The sequence below is a fragment of the Chaetodon auriga genome, chromosome 12 (assembly GCF_051107435.1).
Source record: "Chaetodon auriga isolate fChaAug3 chromosome 12, fChaAug3.hap1, whole genome shotgun sequence".
Lineage (NCBI taxonomy): Eukaryota > Metazoa > Chordata > Actinopteri > Chaetodontiformes > Chaetodontidae > Chaetodon > Chaetodon auriga.
In genome coordinates, this window is record NC_135085.1 from 13318331 (window position 1) to 13344017 (window position 25687).

The 25687-nt window shown below is 42.6% G+C and overlaps 1 protein-coding gene across 2 annotated transcripts in view; it reads right to left on the minus strand.

Moving 5' to 3' along the window:
* ephb1 (EPH receptor B1) overlaps nt 1–25687 on the minus strand; it is a 152463-nt gene that overhangs the window by 67914 nt on the left and 58862 nt on the right. For both annotated transcript variants that reach the window (XM_076745811.1, XM_076745810.1), the window contains exon 3: nt 20781–21462. In XM_076745811.1, coding sequence (XP_076601926.1) covers nt 20781–21462 — 682 coding nt within the window. The remainder of the gene's footprint in view (nt 1–20780; nt 21463–25687) is intronic.

Genomic DNA, 25687 nt, shown 5'->3' on the forward strand with positions numbered 1-25687 from the left:
GGCACATTGGCTCAGGTCAATTTTATTTCCAGGAAGATGCAGCTACGTGCCAAGGCAGTGAGCGTATCTTTCAGATAGAGGAGTGGTCAGAGAGGAGCGGGGGAAAGAGATTGAGAAGACGAGGAGGCATTGGTATTCCAGGAAACTCTACTGTGCCAATCCATCCCTGGCTGGCAAGGTAGAAGAGAAAACCGCCCTCCGAAACATATCGGCGCTCAGCAGGCAGTAACATGTGCTTGCACTACAATCTACACTGTAATCAGAACCTAACAGGGGACTGACCAGGCTCATTGCCCGCTGCCAACTAACAGAGACAAAAAGGGGGAGCGGCAAGACAGACAGAGATGGAGGGTTGCTCGATGAGGGGTGAAATCAGTCAAGGAAAGTTCTGTGAGCAAGGAGCATTTTATTGTCAGTGTTTGATTGCAATATGATTGCAGCACTGATTTGATCAATCTGAAATCACAAAAGCCCCATAGATTCCCGACGTAGGCACATTAATGCGATGGTGTTAGGATATTCACAAACGTTATTGTCAAATTAAATCCATTTTGTAAGCTCTCACTGCAAATGGTCCTTCAGCTATCTGGAGATAAGAGTCAGGAGTCAGTTGTTGCGTCTCATGTTGAGTCGTCTGTGGATCACGACTTGCAAAGAAGGATGATCAGAATGAGGTAATAAAATCAGCAGTTACAGGCCCCGTCAATTACCTTGCGATTCTGTCGCACGGTGAATAAAGTATATGTTCCAAGATAAATAGCTTTCTCTTTCTTACCACTCGAAGTTGTGAGAGACCATTAGCTTCCTCTGTCTCAGCACTTGTCTCTTTTAAAAAGGATCCAGCTCATTAACTTCATGGCTAGATCAATTAATCTATAGCAGTTATCCAAAGATGCCCACTCTTGCTCTTTTTGCTCCTTTGCTGTTGCTCTGCTCAACGCTGTCTATTACATTTACAGCCTTCGATCCTTTTTTTTCACCGCTCATAGTCTTGGTCATGAGCAGAGCTTAACCTGATGAGAAACTGTGGATTGTGAACAATAAATTGTTATCCTGGGTCTGAATTATAGACTGAGAAAAAAAGCTTGCTCGGAAGTTTACCTTTTCTGTCTGTGTAGAATTTGAAACTGGGGGGGGGGGGGGGGGGAGTGATCAGAGATTTATCAGCCAATCCAGTCATTTGGAAACAGCGAGACACTTTACCTGTGTAGCTTTGCCTGATGCATAATGTAGTATATGCCTTGGTGCCACATTAGAGTTTTTGTATTTGTTATTTCTTCACATATTGTGTAATTGAAAATGAAAGTGGACATGAACAAAGATTCAGGCTTCAAGCTATGAGCTTGCCGCACTGCACAGTGTATAGTCCTACACAGCATGCACTGCACACAGAGTTGAGAGCAGCCGCAGTAATCTATGTGAGTCTTTATAGAAAACAACAAAGGGAAAGGACAGACTGCAGGTAAGTGTTGTGAAAAGTAATCTCTTCATGTAAATGAGAATTTTGTTTTGCCATTTATGATCAAAGAGAACCATCAACTTCTTGACAGGCTTTGTAGTTGTTTTCATGGAATCGATTTTCTTTATTGTTTTATTTGATTTCTAAATCCTTGTTCTGCTACTAATACAAACAGAGAGCGAGTGAATATAATTAAGAAGCCACAAAAGAAATTATATGTCTTGGTGTTAATGAATAGAAAGAAAATGATCAGCATTAGTTCATTCTAATTTTAGATTTTTCATTTGCATGTATACCTCTGTGGAGCTCGGGATTACAGCTAAGTTGCTTGGCATTAAAGCAATGTGCTTGTAATATTGATTGAATACAAAATGCACTTTCCATGCTACACCGTAATAGGAGTCACTCTCAGGTGTAGTATTAGAGTAACAAGGATTCTGACAGATCGGCTCCCTGAGCCAACAAGATCTGTCCTGTGGATTGATTTTTTTTTTTTTTTCAAACTGGCTGCTTGTTTCATTCCTATGAATTATAATCAAGAGAAAAAACAATTCATTCATCTTGTGTGTATGTCTCTAAAATATATCCTTTAAATGTATATTTGTCCCAGTTGTCCTATTTTGCAATCCAAAAGCACTGAACTCCAAACATTCAAGTGATTGCTGGGCAGTACCTGCTGGTACCTACAAATCTGTCACCATAATATCACCCAAACAGATTCTTTAACAGTGAGTCAGCAGGGTTGGTATGAAGCCTGAGTGCTTGTGCTGCAGCAAGGCTGCAGGGAGACTGTGTCTGAGATAGAGGGTAAGATTCTCAGGAGGACTTAACATCATATGAATTAAATGAATGAACTAATTGTTTTAAGCACTGCCATCTATTTATTCATGGCAACATTAACAAAGGGCCTTAAAACAGCTGTGAGAAGTCAGACAGGGTGTTTTATTATCCATTCCCACGCCCAATAAAAACTGTATTATTTATTACATTTGTTTGAAATTAAGTTGCAAAGAGTTTTTTATGCACATCTGCATACCGCTGTAAAGGTTTTAACTGGATGAGATGATAACGTCAAACACAAAGCACTTGGTAAACAGCTCAAAAACTAGACGCAACGTAAAGAGAATTTAAAACACACTTCCATTGAATTATTTAATCGTGCATATTCACATTTTGTATTTAAAAAAAGAGAGACAAAAAAAAAGAAATCTGAGGCTAACCCACTTGCAAGTAACCCCCTCTGAATCTAGCTGAAAAGCCCTGATCTCAAAAACACGTATTTCCTGACCAGCTTAGCTAATGTTAAAATGCTTTGAGGACCGCTATAGCAAGGCTTAACAATAGCTTCAAATACCCATGTATCCTAAAATACCCAGCCCCTTGGCTCAGGGTTGAGGCCCCGCTAATGAGTGTAGAGGCCTGTGAAGGGGGGATGAGTAATTATGCACATTTGAAGGTAGCAGAGGAGTAGAGTGATAAAACAACTGGAAAACGAAGGTCCCTTCACTGTTTACTATTCCCTAATTTGATTCCTAATTGAGCGTACATAACACGATGTTTACACCAAAATATTCTGACAAAGACAAGCAGCCACGGCTGAATCACACAGCTGAACACGGCCTGCTCTTCCCTCCCGATGATCTCAGAGAGTGTAATCACTGGAGGCCCCTCCATCCCCGACATCATCCCCACATAGAAGTGTGGTGACATGATTCCGACCTATGACCCATTAGTAAGCGTCCTCACCCTGTCATGCTGATGCTGACATTTTCACATGTGGCAAGGAGGCTGTCAGACACAGTAGGAGGCCAGAGGTTAGTGGTAGAGTGGATTTGCAGGTGGATGACAAGAAAGAAAAAGGGAGAGAAAACACGAGTCTGGCTTTCTGAAATCCAATGGCGAGTTTAGAGCCAACCCTCCAGCCGTAGACCACGTCACTGATAAGAGAAAAAGAGGTGGACAGGCAAGGTTGGAGAATAGATGAGGGGAAAGGTGGCGCGAGCAGCACAGTGATGGAGAGGTCATCGGGACCAGCACTGCACCCTGGGACAATGATGACATCAACTATCACAAAAACAGCTACATCAATACAATTATGCATTCGCCAGCGAGATGTTCCTCCAGCTGTACCAGCATATCTGCTGTTCATCGCCCCTGCTGCTATTATGCCTAATGGGAAATAATGATAAAATGCTCTGCATCAAAAGAGAAGACACAAATTATGTGTGAAGCGTGGGAGAGGAAAAGTGACCGGGATCAGGGAAATAGAGTGTGAGAAAGGGAGATACAGAGAAGTGGGAAAGTGAGTGCAAAACAAAGTGAGAAAGCACTCAGGAGTGCATCTTGTCACTCAAATTGTTGGTGGCAGAGTCCCACAATATGCGTGTTGTGCAAAGCAGCCATTTCTCATTGCATACTAAGTGACGGCCAAGCTATTATTTCTAAAGCTGACAATAGGCAAAAGAAAAAAAAACAAAAACGGCTGAATAATAAATGCTGTTTAGAGGGACTATGCATCTGCCCTGGCCAACATAGACGGCTCCATTCATGGTTCAGGAAGGGTGTGCTTTTATCCATACAAAACTGATGAATCTGTTGACATCAGGCCCAGGCATGACCAGAAAAGTCAATGAATGACTGACGTGCATGCGAATATATTCTGCTTATACTGTACAAAGACAAACGGATGTGTTCATCAAACATTCTGTCGCATAGCGTGAATGAACACAGGTTGAACCTTTCCTCTGGCACGCAATGCACCTGCAGCCATGAAATCCTCCAAAGGTGGCCTGGCTCACCGCACATCAATATTCATGTCATATTTACATCTGCATGACCTCCGCACAACCTTATCAGGGAGGTGTATTCCCTTCCAGACAAACAGACACGCACTATCACACAGACACGGTGTGTGTGTGTGAAGTGCAGCCCACACCCCACCTGTCCACATCCGGACAGCACTGACCTTTATCAGGCAGCCTTAGTCAATATGCCCCAAGGTATGAAACTGGCAAACATATGCGCCCATTGTGTGTGTGTGTGTGTGTGGGATGCAGCCACATGGGACGACTTATGCCGCATGAACATTTTCACGCACCATAAGACTGATGGAGAGCAGAAATCAATCATTTGGATGAAGAGTGATGGACAGACAGGCGCTGATAGATAAGGAATATTTTGGACATTGGAAAATGGAACATCACCACAACTGATGGCGAGAAGGTGGAAGAACCTATAGAACTATAAATGCAAGAAGCAACTGTTAGCATCACAGCAGTCAAACAGTAAGAAGTTAAAAATGGTTCAGACTGATGGTTTGTGATAATTATAACAGTAAACTGGAAGAAAGATGACGATTATGTATGTATAGTAAAGGCTAATATATGTGTGCACGTGTAGATTACTTAAAAGTGTGCGGACAATCCTTATTAGGTCTTTGTGACATTGTGGACTTTGGGAAAGACATCAATACTTTGTCCAGCCGAGAATTAGGGGGAAAAACAACACGACCAACTGGGAAACTGGATTAACTGTATAAATGGCAGAAAGCCATTAACATGAGGGTACAGTCTAACAAGTAAGCACAAGTGTGTGTTTGTGTGTAAATGACAGAAAGTGTCCATCAGTTTGTGCATGAGGGGAGACACATGAAGGAGAGTAGTTTGATTTCAGATGCTCCCAATTAATCATTTAATGAATCTCAGCAGCCTACACACACTGCAGTAATCACTCTTAAGGTCAAAAATGTGCAAATGTGACAACAAGCATTCAGGCTCATAGCTTTGCTGGCCACAGTGACATTTTCTGCTCACATTTCTTCTACAATTGCCACATTAACAAATTAAGGCATAAAAAGTAAGTGTATGCTGGCACATTGGTGGTGGCATTGGTGCTCTTTGAGCTGTTGTAATGGCACAAGTAGAATGGCACATCACACACACACACACACACACACACACACACACACACACACACACACTGTACAGCTGTTTGAAGACAGCAGTTTCAGGGCAAATGCTGAATGCTTCATTTACTGATGCAGTGCCACTGTAGGCGATGACCCGGGAACATTTATGGTCTTGTGTGTTCACATTCTGCATGACTGGAACTTACATCAAACACAAAATGGCACAGACACAGTGACATACAGTATGCACTAGAACCCTGTATATTCACAGCAATAAATTGCACTAATGAACACACTCAGATGTGTACACATTGCAGCGCATAACTGCATAAATGGGGTCAAATAAATGATATGCAGTGGCATCATGTATGCATGAATACACACATGTCCGTGCAAAGCATAGCAAAGAAAAGTCAGACATATCTCTGTAGATGTCATGCGTGTCCTCACATGTCAACAGGCATGCACACGTTCTTGTTGTCACAGTGCATTCATACAATTTGAATGCAAATGTTATGCAAGGGCCCGTCTAAACTCTGCATGCACGAGCATCCAAAAATGCATCAGCACATGGGGTGTACACACCTTCCCTTGGGTGCACACAAATGCACAGGCCAACTTACCACACTCACACACACACCTTTGAAAACACACCTTCCCTAGGCAGGACATATTGGATTAGGAGTGATTTTTTTCCCTTGGCTCTGTCTCAGAGGTGCTAGATTAAATGCCATTCCCACTTTACTACAGATAGCTTGAAAATAAATCATACTATCCATATACACACCCATGAAGAAATTTGCACACACACACTCACCCACCCACACACGCACGCACGCACGCACCCACCCACACACACACACACACATTACACACACACACACAAACAAACACACATAAATACTGAGAAACTCACACAGGGAGATATATAACATGTTGGCACACCCAAACACTAAAGCACCTGTACGGTCCAGCGCGTCTGCTCTTTGTATTTCAATCACTGAATCAATGGTTCTAAATTGATTGTAGCTGAGCAGGGGCCAGAGATGTTCCCCCTGGCTCGCTGCCCTGGCCCTCTATTGATTAGATCTGAGAGAGCCAATTGCTTTCACACTGGATTAAGGTGTTCCGGAGCAGTGAGCAGGGAGAGAGAAACAGGGAGAGAGAGAGAGAGAGAAAGAGAGAGAGTCGGCTTTGCAGCTTGGGAGACACAACAACAAAGCGCTAAGATCAGGCCAACAACACTATTAATTAGTTAACAACCTCTTCCTATGAGGAGAACACTACATAAACACGCACACACAAACATGTGACGGCCTCATACATACGCACACGCACACAGACACACACAATGTGTGCAGACACACTGTAAGGGATTACAGTACTTTTAAATCAGACACACGTTCCAGAAATATGTAAATCTGTTTAGACGAGCAAACTCTTTCTGTAACAATGACATTCAGACATATGCTTGCAAGCACACACACACACACTCACCTACACACACAGACGCACACCTCTACGTTGCAATCCTTCAGATCAGAAGGCACTAACACAGATCAAGGGTGTAATCTCATTTGACCCTGGAGCTAAGTAGCCCAGGGCAACAGCATTACACTTCAAAGCTTCACTCTGAGTTTGTTACACATTCCAGCTCCAAAGTCTTATGCACTGTTACCTAGAGGAATCAAACCAAACTTTACTATCAGCCGGCATCACAGGATCTGTTCTGACCTGGATCAAATGATAAATAAACTGCGAGAGGTGGATAAATCTTTTTTTTTTTTTTTTTTTTTTTTAAGGTAGCACTTCTCCCCTTCCCCAATATCTGTCTCTTGTCTGCATTCATCTTCCTCTTGGGCAGATTCGTATTCCACTGGGGGCAGTGTTAAGCAGGACATCCACTCAACACCCCATCACTCTTCCTCTCCATACAACAATTAGCCGCTGCTGCTTCTCTGTATGGAAGAATGGGGAGGGAGGGACTGGGTTAAAGAGGCCCCGGCCTCAGCCAAAGACAGGCCCTTTTGTCTGGCCCGAGGTCCCCCTCTCACATCATTTCCACAACAGGGAGACTTCCAATCCAGATTATAGTATTTATGAAAATGAAGAACTGTGTGCTCTGAGATGGGGCCCGCACAGGCGACGTGGACCAGGTTCACGAGAGCCAGTGAAAAGGCCCCTCACTCTGAGTGCTCACGGAGGCGTTTCTCAGGGAGCAGCAGTCCTATTCACATGGCATTAGGGGTGTAAAAGCATCACATTGACTGCGTGAGTCAGGCAAGCTCAATATACATTTGGTTAATACCTCTATTGTCGCACTCCTTCTATGACTGCTCTCCTAGCAGAGCACGAGTGAAGGAGGAAAGCGGCAGAGAGGGAATTAAAGAGGCAGAAAAGATGAGATAGAGAGGGGAAACAACAGAGGGAGGGAACAGGATTTGCTGGCCCATTCATGCCGTGATGGGTGGGAAGCACACACAGACACGCCTGTGCGCACACACGCATACGTGCACGCACATATGCACACACAATAACGTCCTTCTGAAAAGGCTGCTGTGAGCCCTGTTTGTAGGAGTCCGCCATGTCACTTGGCTCACACCGTAAACTTGGCGAGAGTCAAGAAACTCAACAGACCTGCAAAGCCAAAACACATAATGATAGGCCAACCACGGTAGCCAGTAATATGAAGGTCAGTTTATGGGGAAGTAAGAGAGAAAGATAGGTAGGTTGAAAAAGAGAGAGGGACAGAGAGGCAGAGATATTGTGAAATTGACTGAGTGTATGAGCATGTGTGCCTTTGTGTCCCTATCACTCTGTGTTTGGTTCATTCCCCAAAGGGTCTTATTATGCTTGGCGCTGGCTTCAACACAAAGGCAGCGTCTCTGTATCTCAGCCCATCCAGCTCCCCCAGAGAACATTCTCGACACAGCAAATCCATTTGTTTGTCAGCTTCTGCCTCTATTCGGACTTGGACTAATCAGATATCATTCTCTTTGAGAAGCACACCACTGTGCAGTCTGGCCTAGCACTACAGTAACACCTCCCAGCACTAAGATAATAAATCTCCGCTGTTTCAGAGAGGACTTTTTGAATTTGTAAGCACATACAGTGTTAGAGGGTTAGTTATAAAGTTATCCCAGAACAGCAGAGAATTATCTTTCTAATAATGAGTTCATTGCCTCGAAAAATTATCTCTCCTTCCATAGAAGTCACCATTTACAGGTGAGCCTAGTGGCGGGTGACTGCAGACTTCCTCTTGAAGGGTGTTGTCGGAGGTGTTGGCCCTTGAATTGGCTGAAGATTATTAGGATGTTATTGTTAACTGCAAAATGTGCCTTAGGGATAACTGTCAATCGACGACAAGGAACATAACATCCTGTTTTCAAAAACAGCTGTCTAATCCAAGCCTAGCAGCACAACGCAGGTAGGAACTGAGAGCACACTGCTTCTTGATCGTGCTTGAAACAAAGTGCTTTTAAAAGACTTCTCCACATATTAACACTGTTGGACTCATTTTCAAACTTGTAGTCTTCAGTCCCCACCAACCACTAATTTATCAGATCTTGCACAGCTCCCTCTGGAGCGACTATACATTTCAGCATTTTTTCCACATGGACGGTAACGCTCCACAAGACTTGTTAACAGGCTTTGGTGCGTAAAAGCTGTCGAATTCCCCTTTAAAGAATATGAGAGACGTCACTGAATGCACGGGATACTGCACCGGTGACAGCACATCTAGATGCCTATAGGATAGCAGACTAATCTATATGAGCTAATTGCTTAGTGTGAGTCACTAAGCAGCCTAATTTCTATCGTCAGTGATAACTAGGCCAAAAACGCCTCTGAAATCTTGAGTCTGCTCCAAAGCAGAGGTAGATAAGGGCTATCAGCTCTAATAGGTAAAGATGTCTTAGTCATTCATCAGATTTCATGTGTTGTTTGAACTCAGTTTCACGTCACTCAAGCTACTGTGACAATGTGCCAAGGTTGCCTCTATGAATACAAAACATGAACTGAACCAAGTTTGTTCATACTGCTGATTTAATTAGTGAGGTCGGGAATGTCAGGATTGCTCAAAATGCACATTTGAAATAGACAAAATTACAGCATCATGTTTTGACCTCATATCCCTTTTATTTGGTTTTACACATTTTACTGAAGCTCTGTAAACTATGATGCACAAAAACTGCAATCAATCCAACCTCCAAACAAGACGTACCACTGTAACACGTAGGCAGCACTCGACCTGTTGACACAGACTGTTCCCACTCGTCACACAGTGAAAGCATGGTGGGTGTGTCACGGGTTTTCATTTCAAAATGCAGCCAAAAAGAGACTGAGAGGTTAGCAGGCTTGATTGGACCAAACACACTTTGAAGATTTCATTAAAGTTGAGTTGCCCCAGCTGATGAGGATTTGCTAAGCTCTCACCTCATCTAAACCGAGCACACACACACACACATAGAAATAAACAGGGACACACACATGCACATGCAAAAGCGCCACACAGATTTGACTACAAGTCTGGCTATGCTAATTCCGGTCTGGGAGAAAAGCTGCAGCCCCCCAGCCAGTGTGGGAACTCAGTAAACAAATGGAGCACAAAGCACAAAGTGCTCAAAGAGAGGATTACCAAGTCGCTCTCTTTCTCTTTTTTCTCTTTCTCCTTTTTCACACTGCCTCCCCAACACACACACACACACACACACACACACACACACACACACACACACACACACACATATAGATAGACACACACTCCTCCTCTCTCCTATCTTGCTTTCAAGATTCAATATTCACACAATGTCTTCTCCAGTGGGCGTTTTCGGAAGACAGCCATCGCAGGGGGCCCTTGGCATGAGGAGTGACAACAAAGCCAAGATCAATAATTTGTCACAGAGATGCGTCTGCCAGATTGAGCTTCATAGGCTCTTCCTGTCTATCAGTCTGAAAAGAGACGTTTCCTCTGGTTTCTGCAGAACCGCACGCCCTGACCCCGAAAAGTACACTCTGTGTTTACTGTCAACGAAAACATGCAATTAAACGTGCACAATGACACAGCACATTGTGGATTATGGGAGTTGTCTAATTGCTCGGTAATTGCATATTGTGCAGGTTTTGAGGTTGTGTTTGATATGACCTGCCCAGTTATAGGGAGCCGAGTTGGTTTAGGATAATGCGTGGTGTCATAACATAGATTACACAGGCATAATTCTTCACGTATGTTTAATCGGGGTTACTAAGAGAGCACTTAAAGTGGAACTGTAAGGCTATTTGCTTCAAGTGTGCGCGAATTATGGCAAACATGATTAAGTTATGAAATTGGACACGCAAAGTTCAGCTCGAGGTGATGGAAATTGTGTATGTGTGTGGGTGCGTGTGTTCATGCTGGTGTGTGTTGGTGCATTTGTGTGCAGGCCTCCCACAAAAAAGGTTCATTTTCTTACAAGCTTTGACCCAAAGTCCAGAGATTTTGAGCCTTGAATTGATTTCAGGCACCCATGCGGATTGACAGAATCAACACAAAGCATTGAAGAAATGTCGTTTTTGCTTACAGGATTTGCTTATTGCAAAGACCAACCTCACCACGCTGACTGAATGCCAAGCATCCAAGCCATCCATCTACAAGAACAGTAATCTATGATCACTAAACAACCTTTAAAAGCGCAGGCTTGTAACTTGGAGACTGGTGGAAACAGCCTATGAGACAACAAATTCGCACTCTTGATCAGTTGAATTTTCTGCTGTTACTCAAATTGTAAACAACATATGCTGTCTTCTTACAGCTCGACACATAATTTGGGTTTTATTTTGCCCAGGTTTTGATCCGTCGTAATCTTCTGCTGCCACCCCAACACAATGGAGACGAATTGAATTTTTGTTTGTGGTGCTTACATCGCTAAAAATCACATCTTAAAAATCAACAGCAACATTTCTTTTCAAAATAAGTTTTTCCATTACTGTTAACTTTGCTATTAACGGTTTTCATTTTAACTACTTTCCACTTAAAAAATAGACTATGAGGCACTGGAAGAGGCAAAAATTCCAAAGATCAATATCTAAAAACTGGTCAAATAAAACCAAAATGCTTTGCAATTCTGCATGAGCAGATACCACTAGAGGTTCAGTGAGGAAATATGCTTTTTATTTTATATAAATTGGGTGAACTGACACTCCAGTAATAGAACATTCAGACCTTGTTCCAGGCTGCTATGCCGCCACATTCTTCTTGGTTGCTCTGTTGACTAGTTCTCACTGCATGTGGAATGAACGGAGGTATATTGGCCTTACTATAATTGCAATTCAATTCTAATTAGATCGTCACTCCGCAAGTTCCACAACATAACCTTGACTAATCCACATCTATCATCCTGCTGCTGATAACCTCCAGGAGGGGATGAGACAGTTTCCGAGAATTGAAACGTGTCCCTCTGCCATCAAACCAAACATGCCTGGCTGTGTTATTAGAGGAACAGTGAATATTGATGGACAGTGATGAGAGAGAGGGAGAATCAACAAATGAGGGGTGGTGGAGAGGGGCGAGTGTTTGTACTTCCTCGACCGGGGGGGGGGTTCCTCATTACTGCCTGCATGAATGTACTCAAGAGGGGGGAAGAGGAGACATAAAAGAATGAGTGAGATGTGGGGGCAGAAAAGTACAAAGAGACTGAAGGCAGTTTTCTGCTGTCCAGATTGACTCTTCTCGTGACATTTAACTTGTGGTCCCTTGTGAAGACAACACAGAGACAGAGACAGAGACTTTTCCACAGCATTATTGATGATGTCTTTGTTCTTAAATGTGCAATCAAAACTTAAAAGCATAAGGTGAGGGATTTGATTGATGCGGGTCACAGTTGCGGTGGAGGGGGGTGGTGAAGCGGAGGCCCTTGTAGCGCTGGGCTTTTGTGTTTTGCCAGCCAGGGTGACACAGGCAAATTAAGCGGAGCCCCAGCCATCTGCTGAATGTTAGGGGTCCTTTGTCCTCCCCGTGACTCTCGCTGGCCTCAGCACCCAGTGTCCATCACTGACTGAGGACAGGAGTGGAGAAGACCAGCACATTTTCCCTCATATTTCATCAAATATAGACGCTTGGTCAGGACCCCTTAAGTGGCTTTTTTCAGCGTGCAGGGCTCCGCGGTCAAGTTAGCAATAATAAATATGCAGCGTCTGGTTAGACTTTCAAAATAAAGCCTGCTGAGAACAATAATAAACATGTGGTCAACCCTGTGAAATGGTCGCACTTTAGGTAGGTTTATGTACCAAAACTACTTGGTTAGATTTAGGAAAAGATCATTGTTTGGCTTATTTTACACTGTTTGTTTTTTTATCCCTGTCTTTTCTATGTGAAGCACTCACTTGGTGATTTTTTTTTTTTGTTGTAACGCACTTTGAGCCGCAATCTCTGTATGAAAGGTGCTATACAAATAAAGTTTATCATTATCATTATTATTAAAATAAGTATGTTAGTTTCAAAGGCTCCTTACATAGATTACATTTTGTATGTTATGTTACTTCAGTTCCAAAAGAAATAAGCCTTCGCTTTTGGTGTAACACAGCTGTGCTTGACTCATTCCATCACCCCAACTTCCTTCATAGGTTCTTGCCTTTTATACTATGTAATTTGACACATTGGGCGTAGGAACGGGCTGTCTATGAACGTCTATCGGACTACCCTGCACAATGAAAAATGAGGCTGAAGGAGTACCCAGTGCCTCAAAAGTGACGTGGACGAGTTGGGAGTGAGAACAGGTTGACCAGACATACAGGGACTGATAACATGACTGAGACTGAACTAGAGGAAGAGAACTGAAAAGGATTTGGCGAGTGAGATTGAAAGAGATGTCAGGTCAAAGTGGAGCCTTCTTGAAAAAGTTCCTGTGCAGCAACTAAGGAAAAGACCAAGTGAGAGACGACAATGAAAGACTCGGAAAAAAAAAAAGCCAAGTGACCGAATACATGGCCTGAAAGGGACTGAAGGTTAGACAACCAGACAAAAAAAGCAGTGGTTAAAGTGGAAAGACAGAAAGAGGGAAAAATAATAGGAGAGGGAGTATGTGTCCCTCCCTGGGGGATAAGAACAGCTCTGTGTGTGGTGGGTATTTCCATGATGTGTGAACAAAATCTCTGAATTCCCCTCACATTATTAGGGACTGACTCGTCACTGGAGTGAGAGCAGCGCATCTGTGTTTGGGGTCATTACAAACACTCTGTTTGGGCCTTAGATTCAAAGAGTCTTTGTTTGGGCCACACTCTTTCACCACTGCTCTCTGCCATCCCTCTATTCAGCCCATTGAGAGCTATGGAAACAAGAAGTCTTTCACTCTGCTCTTTCTTACAGCTTTTCTCTGTCTCTTCTTCCCACTACTCCATTTTTGTCTTCATCACACTGGTCTTCACTGCCATAGGGCTAATAGGACCAGGAAGAGTCAGACGCTTACTTAATTGGGCTTCAAGGTGACTTAGTAGATCTTTGTGTGTGTGTGTGTGTGTGTGTGTTTGGAGCGTGTGCTGGTGAGTGCACATGGATGCTTCTCTGCAAATGAAGTAAACTCTGTGGAACGGAAGCAGACAAGGCCAAATGGGCTGGAATTGGCTCTAATAGCTTACCGGGCCTTTGTGGGTCCCGTCTGCCAGATCCTTTACACTCAAATAAGACATTTAAAGGAGTAATCAAAGCCTCGGTGCAGCCGGAAACCGTCAAAACAAAAGTTTACAGTCGGTAGCCTCCCGCGGCAAACTTTAAAGTTATAAACAAATGAAAATGTCTGGAGAGATTCAGTGGTTGTGTGTGCCTTGGGTAAGTCTGCAAGAATTATTATCTTATTTCAGTTCAATCTCCCTAATACAGAGGAATAAGCCAGCTGGTTGGTGCCCATGACAGTGAACTCTATAAGGGATATATTGGGGTTTATAAGGTTTTAGGCTAGGGTTAATAATGTGCTAAATGTGCCTTGAACACTACACTTTACATTTTAAAAATGCACACATGGAAGAACTAATACTTTTGCAGAGTGTATGCCCAAGATGTGTGTTTATGTGTGAGTCAGCGTGCGTGTGTGCTCGTGCCCCATGATGGCAACCATTAGACAGGAGTAAGGCAGCCATGATGAATCGGCACTTAGCCCAGGGAAGCGCACTTGCTCAATGGGCTGTGAATCTCCTGCTGCCGCTGTCAGCCTGCAGAATGTTAAATAAAGTTATTTGAATATTTGTAATATTAATGTGCCAGCGTGTCAAAAGCCCGCTGGAGCCTAACGGTGAGAGAAAATATGAGGAGATTCATATTGCCATGTAGGCCTATAGGACCGCTCTGGTGAGGAATTTCCGTAAATATCCGACTAAATAAATACATAATCATGGATAGTGCATTAGAATATATTAAGGATGGATGGATGGGATAAAATAGAGTTCCATAAACACGTAACCAGAAAACATTATGGATAATAATGTAAGTAATTATCTTTCTTATCATCCCATTTCACTCGTATTCAAATCACATCTCTGCAAAAATCAATAGCTGAAACAATGCTGCCTCCATGCCAATGCTTTTACCATCCTCCGTCCCCAGCCCAGTCTCCAGGTCCACGCGGGTGAGGAGACTCTGAGCAGCTATGTGCTTTGCATAGGAATGGCCCACTGAGGTTAAAAAAAGAGGAGCAATAAGCTTTGAGCATGGTTAACCAATTACAAAAGAAGACAAAATATAGTAGAGGGCCTCATAAAATAAGACTGCCAGCTTTATAGACTCCAGACAGGCATTTATCAGCTCATAGAAAAATTTGCTCCCTAAAGGAAAAAGTGTTAACAGAAAAATGAAGAACAAGCAGTCCAAAGTTTTGAATTGCTCGTCATAGTGTGTCATTTAGCCCTGTTTGCTCTGAAGCTATTGCTGCCACATCCTTCACTTTTAAGAGTTTACAAGTGGGAATAATTAGCTTACCAGGGAGTTTTAATCACTTCATATATGAGAATACAAGGAACATTAAAGTGATCAATGATTATATGAGATTATTAAAAAAAAACACGCAGAGATGGATGTGACCAAGGTAATTCTATTAATCACTCAGCTGGAGACCACCACAACAACCATGAGAGGGTCCAGTAAAACCATCAAATAAGTCTTTCTTCGGCACTTGAGTTGAGCAGGACACACACAAGACAAGCTCCGCGTTGGTGGAGGTAGTGGTTTGCTACTTGGAGTGTCTCCGCTCGATTTAACAGGGAGGTGATAAAATATTTAGCAGATTGCTTACATAGCCGAGGGGTGGGAGGGGGGGAGGGGGAGGCAAAGAGAGAGAGAGAGAGAGAGAAAGAGAGGGGGGGGATACCCAAATGGCTTGTGTGGGAGCTGGGGAGCTGGTAATGAGGATGGCATGCTGGCATCATCGTTACAGAGCACAACAACTCAACATGGTATCTCTGCCCAACTGACAGGAGGCCACGCGCACACACATGTGTGCACACACACACACACACGCGTGCACACACACACACACACACATACATACACACACACTACCTGTCACTAATTGAAACATATAGATTAGAGAAAGTGTAATCAGGTATAGGAAGGTTCTCTCTCACACACACACACACACACACACACACACACAAACAACCAAGTTTGAACTTGCACACACACCCAGCAGCAGTTACGGTTATTTTCTCTGTCATAACAAATTACTTCCATATTCAAACAAGTTAAAAGTCTTTCATTTGTCACTTAAAGACAACATTTGTAATCTTTCACATCATCATCATTTGCCTTTCACTGTGCAAAGATACACATCAAAAACTACGGATTTGTGCAAGACTGACAAACTTTCGTGACACAGCAACTGTATGTTTTGTTGTGCCACATACAGTGGTGTAAGATAGAGTTTGTATTTTGTCATTTTATATTAATGTACATTACGCACAAGATTGTCCTTAGTTTGATATGAAGCGAGACTGATTGTTTTGTCATTAGCTAGGTTAAGCCAGTTAAATTAATTTTAAGGCGTAACATTTACGGTCCCACACCAACTATTCAAGAATACACCGAATGGACAGTTTCACATATTCAACAAAGCGGTTGTTACGTAGGCGAACATTGATGTATACGCTTTATTTTCCCTGTAATACATAGTTGACAATATGACAATATCAGGCTGTTTAACAGCTTAAAACAGAAGCAATTTCTGTTCATCTTTTGATGTCCCACTGCGCTTTGAAGGACCACAGTGACTTCCCTTTCCTATGTAATACCTTTGCTTTTCATGTTGCTCTCAACAAGGGGCATTATTTCTGCATAAAACTGCATGCTATCATAATCTTTTTGTTCCTGTTCCTGTTACTTCATCTCTAATGGGCAATTACTTCAGACCCAATGTTGAGGCCGCGTTATTGCACCAACCCCCAATTGATTGGTTGCCCATAGTGCTCAGCTTCCACAAGCACTTTAAGGTTAGATTTCCTTGTTTAAATAATGGATTGCAACCCCATGAAAAGAGACTACGTGGAACATAAAGGGTTGAGATTGCTCTTATTGGAGGGGCCTTTCAGCAGAGATGAGAGGGGAACAGATTCCATACTGGTCTCCAGAGAGTGAGCTAGTTATGAGAGACACAAATGGCAACATATTCTGTTTCTCTTTTAGCTCTGTTAACTCTTTCTCTATGCATGCATGCTTGTGCTCAAGTTTGTGTTTGTATCCTGAGGCTTAAGGTCAACCTACACAACATTTTACAGGTTTATACTTTCCACAGTGACACGCTACCAACTCCCTTCCTCCACAGGCTGTTTTTCATACCTCCCATAATGCTACATTTCCATCAGAGACAGACATGTCAAACTTAACACAGCAGGAAGTCTATTTGCTGTGGGTACTTAGAGAAGGAAGTCAGGGGGATTGTGGGAATTAGTGGAAATATACGTCTCCTCCTCTGTTCAAAGAGTCTCTGTAGTGCAGTGCCTACCGGGGAACTGTGTATGTGCATGTACTTGAGTGTTTGTAGTGTTTGCAGCAGTGCCAATGCCCCCCACCAACACAAGCCACAACAAGCATCATGCAGTCACTTGGGGATAGGTTCCAATTACTGTGCTATGAGAGTGTATAAGGTTGAAGTAAATAAAGGAAGAAAAAAGGAAATTCTGTGGTGAAGAAGATGGGAAAAAAAAGGATGCATCAGCATCAAGAAAGTTTGCAGGATGAAAAAATACTCATACATTCATGCCTTGAGGTTTTTGCTTTAGGGGACATGCAAGGTTATTTGGCTCTTTAGCTATAAAGCTTCCATACTGAACTTTGTCTTACATGTTTAACCTTCAAACAAAATTTCTCACATACACTAATGGCTGGCTGTGGTGAAATATAGTCACAAAGTAAAACTAGTTGAAAAGGAGCCATTTAAAGAAAGTGGTTGTTATTGTGCATCTTTAATCATGAAGGAATCCCCAAGGGTGGTCTTACTTCATAAAACTACATTTGATAAGGATGGAAATAGAATATCATCAAGTTTAAGTCATACTTCCAAGTGAAACACACTGTACCTGACATATCATTATCTACTGTAATGGCAAAGCCAAAAACAGATGGTTTGCGAATCATTTTTGTCCTATATTCAATTGGAAAAGGTACAGATACAATACATCTAATGTTCAAACTGATTAACTTTACTGTTTTTTGTAAATATGCACTCAATCTGAATTCGATGCCAGCAACATGTTTCAAACATGACAGAGGCAGCAAAAGGCAGCAAAAGACTGGAAAAGTTGTGGAATGCTACAAAACACCTGCTTGGAACATTCCACAGGTGAACAGGTTCATTGGTAACAGGTGGTAGATGTTATCACTTGTCACACAACTAGGTATCATGGAGAGAGATCATCATTTTGTGAAAAACTATGTGGCAAATAATCCAGCAGTTTAAGAACATTTCTCAACATTGCAAGGTCTTTCGGGATTTCATCGGCCACAATCCATAATATCATCAAAACGCTCAGAGAATCAGGAGAAATCTCTGCGTGTAGGAGGCAAGGTGGAAAACTAACATTGTAAGGCTGTGACCTTCAATCCCTCAGCAACAACATCGCAAAATGCTCCTGACTTCTCTGAGCCTGAGCTCATCTGAGGTGAATTGACGAAAAGTGGAAAATTGTCCTGTGGTCTGATGAGTCCACATTTCAAATTGTCTTTGGAAACCATGGATGTCGTGTCTCTGGGCTAAAGAGGAAAAGGACAAGTCCAGATTGTTATCAGCACAACGTTCAAAAACCGCATCTGTGATGGTATGGAGGTGTGTCAGTGCCCATGGCATGAGTAACTATCACATCTGTGAAGGCATCATTAACGCTGAAACATACATGCAGGATTTGGAGCAACATATGCTGCCATCCAGACGACACATTTTTCAGGGGCATCCCTGCTTTTTTCCAGCAAGACGGTGCCAAGCCGCATTCTGTACGTGTCAAAGCAGTGTGGCTTTGTAATAAAAGAGTGTGGGTACTAAACTGGCCTTCCTGTAGTTAAGACCTGTCTCCCATTGAAAATGTGTGGCGCATTATGAAGTGCAAAATATAACAATGGAGACCCCGGACTGTTGAGCAACTCAAGTCATACATCAAGCAAGAATGAGAAAGAATTTCATTTTCAAAACTTCAACAATTAATGTCCTCAGTCTCCAAAATGCTCACTGACTGTTGTTGTGAAGTGATGTAACACAGTGGTAAACATTCCCTGTCCCAACTCTTTTTGAAACATGTTGTAGGCATCAATTTCAGAATGAGTGCATATTTACTAAAAACAATAAAATGTATCAGTTTGAAGATATTTTGTGATTGTGCTTTTAATTTAATGCAGCACAGGTTTTGCATTCTGTTTTTATTTACGTGTTACACAGCATACCAAAATTGCATGAATTGGTTGAACAATAAGGAAAGATGGAAATATACAATAAATAGAATAAACTGCAGTCATATCAGCTAGATGGTCAGATTTTAATTATATATCAAAGAACATAAGAAGTAACTCTTTTTAATTGTGTGTAAAAGGCACAAAAAGTATTTGGTTTGTCTCATTTTAGGATCCTGTTTTGTTTGAAATTCTGTCAAATATTCAGCTGATTTTTTTCATCAGTTTGAAACTCTCTATTAGACATAATGATACTGAGGTTGTTTCAAAATTTGCACCACTTGCGTTCCCTTGAGAAACGAGCTGGAATAAAGATTCACAGCAGACAAACTAAAGCCTGCTGTCTGCAAATTATTAGTTTGCACATAATGCGCTGAAGCACTTTTTCAATAAGCAACAAATTTCCTTTTAAACTATATAAATTAAATGTGCCTTGCACTGAAGCAAAATATTATAATCATAGAAACAAAGTCATACAAAATGAAATGACCTAAAACACATGATGCGGCGAAAAATATTGATGTGAAATGAAAACTTCCCATAATGAGCGAACTAAAGGCAACCAACTTTTGCCTTGTCATTTTCATTCGAAAGTCATTCCACCTTAGCCAAGGACTGTTTGTGTGCGTGTCTAGTGTGTGTGTGTGTGTGTGTGTGTGTGCGCGTGTGTGTGTGTGTGTGCTTTGCGTAGGACATAAAGCAATGCGAGAAGGATACAGTAGACACAGTCACACACTGAGCTTTGTAGATATGTGGCACTCTCATATCTGTTTATTGATCAGAGCAGATGTGCGTCAATCAATCTTATCTGGGCTCCACACACTCTCCAGCTAACCTCCAGAGGCAGGCCAACCATTACTGCACCATACTGAGAGCCCCGAGCCACTCATATTATCATCAGACACCTTGAGCAAATTTTCTCTTTGTATGTGTGTGTGAGAATAACACGGTGCAGAGCATTAAGGTCCATTGGAGGACAGACAGAAAGAGAGAGAAAGTGATAGCTTGAACCTAAAACCCAGATTAACCTTGGCTTTAAGTATGCGGTATTATCTATTCCTCAGAACTTAGTCTTCCGCACATCATACTGAGGTAGAATCAAACCTCTCGCCATCTGTAAAGTAGGCTGCACAGAAGGCTGCCATTCGCTACAGATTAAGAATCAATGCTAATGTGCCTTTCTAGCACGCCGGAGGTGGATGTGATCAAGGAAGAAGTACGACACATCATGCTCAGCAAAACACATGAAACACAGTCAATTCAGCCGTTCCACTGATGCGGAAAATCTGTGATCCAAGGTACCTTGTTATATGCGTGCCTAAAATAGAACAAATTCATGTCGCCTGTCTTCACTGGAGTGATTTGTTCTATTATGAGGAGTCCATCATTTTAAATGCGTGTGAATGATGAAAAGCAAAGAATCACTAAGTAAGGTGCTTGCAACTAGCAGAGGAAACACTCTCAAATAGCAACTATAGAATGTTTATGACAAAACATGTTTATTTCTACTGCTTACTTACCTCGACATACGTTGCCATTGTCGGGTTCAAACCCAGCCTTGCATGTGCAGCTCCCAATAGGAACCATCCACTCTCCGTCTCCATTACAGTAGAGCTTTATAGGGACATCTACTTCCTCTGAGTTGGGAATGCAGATTCCTCTGGCAATAACCAGGGAGGTGCTCTCGGCCCCTGTCATGGTCTCTGGAAAGATTGCAAAGTTCTGGACCACACTTGGGCACTTCTTATAAAAGACCCTGACTGACAGCAGAGACATGCATGCACCATAGTCCTGAAAGGCCAGGTAGAAGCCGTTTTTAGACAATGGCCCGAAGCTGCGGACTTCTGTGTTGACCTTCATCAGGCGTCCGCCAAAGTCCACCTGCGAGAAGCTTTCATCTGCAGCAATGGTGTCCACCTTGAGGTAGGGGGCCTCCATCCAGAAGGCGGTGCCTTTAGTGGCAATGACAGCATCAGTTTCATAGTAGTAGAGGTTAAATGTCTCCTTGCATGAGCCAGGGACGTTGGGGATAGAGCTGCAGTCGCGTACTGTGAATCGAATCTCCACGTAAATGCGCTGTGCTCCACGCCGATCAATGAAGGTGGTGAGGAGCCAGTTGTTTTGACTGGGCTCGAAGACGTTGCACACCTGGTAGGTCCTGATGGTGTTGAGGTTTTCATCATAGCCACTCACTTCCTCCCACTACAGACAGAGAAAGACAAAGGAGAGAGAGAGAGGAGTGCACATGGTTTATTAGTTAGGTGCTTAGTCACTGTTTGATAGAAAATGCTAATATTGGCTGAGCCACAGAGAATTTGTACACATGTATCAGTAATCTCCCTAAGGCACTACATTTGAGTCTACTTCCTGGATTAACAGAAAGATCAGCCTGTTGAGCTGTGAGGCTTATTTATCCATTGAGCATACACAAATGTCCTTCTTTTGGTGAATCATAAACAATTCCTTAAGTGCAGCAACAGCAAAAATACCACTTTGCCATCTTGTCAACAGCTGTAGTATGTGTTCTGCCACTGTATAAGCACAAACCCAGTAATTACTTTGGATGCGCTGCTATTTGCCATCTATGCCGAGCGTGGCTGGGCACTGAGTTGACGCATTATAAAATATGGTGTGTAACAAATTTGAGATTATGCACTATTGAATTACAATTAGACAGGCGGGGGATACTGCATGGCAGCCAAAAGCTGGTCTGATGGAAAGGCATTTTCGTGCAGACTGAAGTGAAATACACTGCAGGACATTTTTGCAGGTGTGACCCAGAAATTATTATGTCGGATGAGCACCAGAAGTCCCTTGGTTTATTAATCAAGTGCACCATATCATGATGAAAATGTACCATTAACATTTCGCTGGAAAAACTGAAAATTGGGGAGAAGAAATATTTGAAATAAATAGAAATCTCGCTGTCAGATGGAAATTTCACAGTAACTGTCCAGCTGCGTAAATCTAGCCAAGATAGACTGTCTACTAATACTCGAAATGTAATACTTTACATTGTAAAGCTATTTACATAAGGCTTGTGTTAGACTTTGGCATACAGCAGTCGAGCAGACAGAAAAAACAAAGGCTGCATGCACTGGGACAGTCACATAAAAGCCCCACTGACTTGAAATGAATATTTTGTGGAGTAGAGAGAGTCATTTGCAACAATTTTGCATTTTTTCCTCTCAGATCACTTCCACTGTCTGTAATAATACCATTCTTTTTACTCCAATTTGAAGCAACAGCTTGGCTCACAGATTTATTTCTCCAAATTCCCACCCCACCGATGATCCAAACAGCTGTAGGCGAGGAGGAGTTAATGAGGTCTATGGTGGAGTGAGTGGGCCTCCAGTCAGTTCATGTTTCTTATGTGCATATATCTCCTGGTGCTTCCTCCTTCTTCTGACCTTTAAAGCCCCAGCTGCTCAATCAGGCCTAATGGAGAGGAGAAGGCATCAACTCTCCGCACAGAGCCCCAACAACTGGTCCAGTGATGGAAATGACTCAGAAATCGTGTTACATGAGTCGGTGAGATTACGTGAGAAACACCGGATGCATGTCAGATTTGCAGTTTGAAATTATACGCAAACAATGAAGATGATAAAACTATTTTAGCCAAGGAATACATGGCAGTATCTGGAGAAAAACAAGAAGGTTTGGGTCAGGCAGGAGCAAGAAGAGGGAGGTGTGGGGGGGGGGACACGTGGAGAACAGTGACACTGCTGACATGATAAACGAGTTTACAGAAATCTGAGGTGCAAATTAAACTCTTTTTTCACCACTGCTCCCTCTGTGCCCACTTTGCTGTACTCTTCTCCCCCTCGCCTCTCTTCCCCTCCTGCTCTCCTCTCTCGTCTCTGCTCTGTAATGACCATTCATCAGCATTACAGGAACCTGTCCCTTTCAGCACTGCCTGTTCATTAATACAGCCAGCCCTCGGCTCCTCTGCACCCGTCTGCTCCAGTCTAGGAGGGGGTCCTCACTGCCCCTCGTCTAGCCAAATGACCACCATCTTTCACGCCAGAGAGAGGCCTGAGGCGTCTCCGATAATGCCCATCTGAAATCCGTCCAGAAATTCATTGGCTCATATAATAATGAACTACAATTTTTTTTTATTTCCTCCTCGGTAGATATTCGGTGTTATTGTTGTGTCAAAGACAAACAAAACTATTACAGGTGAGCTACTTAGCAGAAATCAGACTTAGCAACACAATTTCCTCCTATCCTTTCAGCGCTTTGTATTCATCCGCTGTTCACGTCTGTGTGTTTGTGTGCGTGTGTGTGCTCGGAGAACATGCTGTTTATAATTTGATGGTTTACCGACCACATATTGATTTGCTGGCTGTTGCCTTGCCGCTGAAGAGCTTGAGGCAACACGTCACATTTCTAGTCCTGTAGGTCCAAAACATTTGATTACCCTGAGTATCAACATTGGCATCCATTCTTTAGCATCTTTATCGTTCTCTCTCTTCTAACAACATTGAAATGCATGTAGCATGTGCATCTAAGAGGCAAGGACACTATCTACATAAGCAGCACATGCCCTACAGTCACATCAATACTCACAATACACATTTCCTATTTCTATTCCTTTGCTCTTCCGCAGACCTTTTGCATCCTTTAAGTCAAATCTGTCTCCTGCGCTTCTCCATGACATCTCTCTGACCTTGCCAGAGAAGAGAGAAAAGAGAAGGCATCATCACCTGTCATCCTACTGATAATGGAATTCCATAGTCCTTCCATCCATTTTCACTTCAAGGATTTGTGTACAAAATAGGACAGTTAGTCCTGCACTGTGTATATTTAGTCCATGCATCATGAACCTAAGCGCAGATGTATGTTCCAGGCATGTATCATTCATATCAGCTCAAGGTGAACAAGGCGTAGGCTGGGTGTGATTATCTTTGTGTTCCCAAGTGCATCCTCTCTTTTGCATTACTCCACCACATGTTTTCCCTGCTGAGTACCTCCCATAAGGTCAGGTAATAAGAAATAATGCTCTAATTGTGGCGGTCAGCTAAGAAACACAAAGCAGTCAACAAAAAGAATGCAGTGGGTAAAGCTTCAGCATGGAGTATATGAGATGGACTAACATCACTTTGAACAGTATTTTATGCCTATCAATGAAGTCAGCTCTCTCTCAATTAGCTTTAATGTACACATTTCTGCATCACTATATCTGTATTTTATCATTACCAGTCTCACTGAACATAAACTTTGTTGCTGATGAAACACCAGACAAATAGTCAGAGCCTCTTTACACAACACTCATTTTTACGCCAACCAAATGTACCCATTGGCTCCACTCTAATGGCTTTGCTTTTGCCAGTAATATAGGAGACGCTCTTCCCCTGCCCCTGATTGTCAAGTGTGCCCATTGTGTGTGTCATTATGGCTGCTCTGTTTTATGGGCAGTAGCAAGGAGATGGAGGAGCTATAGATTCACAGAGCGCTTAATGTTTGCGTTAATGACCAGTCACAGCTAGCTGAGCTGGAGAAGAGAGGGTGGAGGAAAAGAAGAGACAGAGTGATGGATAAAAGAAAAATACAGGAGTGGAAAGGAATCAAGGAGAAGGGAGGGCGGTAATATATTCTGGCTGATGTTCCCCTTCCCACAGCCTCAGCTAGCTGCCATCAAGCCATCGATACTCTGCCCTCATAAAGGCCATTCATCACATTGATCTCCTGCCATTACCTTCAAAGGCTAAAATAACACAGAGCAGCTCAGATGGCCACAGTCTTGCTGTAGCACTAGAAGTGCCGGCATTCCATAACTACTACAATTGCTGTAAGTGGTCATTTTGACCGCTTGATTCCAAGCTCTATAATCTCTCGTGATAAATACCCAATTGAGAGATTAATGCACTTATTGTGTCGGGATATCTTATAGAAACAAAATATTGTCATCATCGCATATAGTACACCATAAGTATTGCAAATATTCACACCAGTATTTTCCCATAGAGAAATTAATTCAACTTAACACAGGAAAATAACAACTGAATGTATATTAGCTGATTATGACACACTTTAACTTTTTTAACAATACAGAACCAAAAAAAATTTATTTAACACTAATTTTATATTACAGCAATAGAATGCTTGGCTAGTAAACCTTCAAAGTCAACACAAATGACCTCCGTTCTTCTTGCACAATTTTCATACACAGGTTTGTGGCTTTTGCAGCGTGAGTTTTATTTTGATTGCAGCTTCTTGCACTGCCCCCGTTTTGGTGTCTGCTTCTGGTATTGACTGGGACCTTGTAACAAATGACATGCTTCCCCTTCATGAACTCCGCTCTCAGCTTCTCTGCCAGGTGCTGCATGAACTTCCTCCAGGCTTTTTTGCTACTAGTGCAGTCCATGAAGAGGATGTGGCCAATGATCCCCTCCAGGTCGAGGATGTTAGAGAATACAGCCACTGG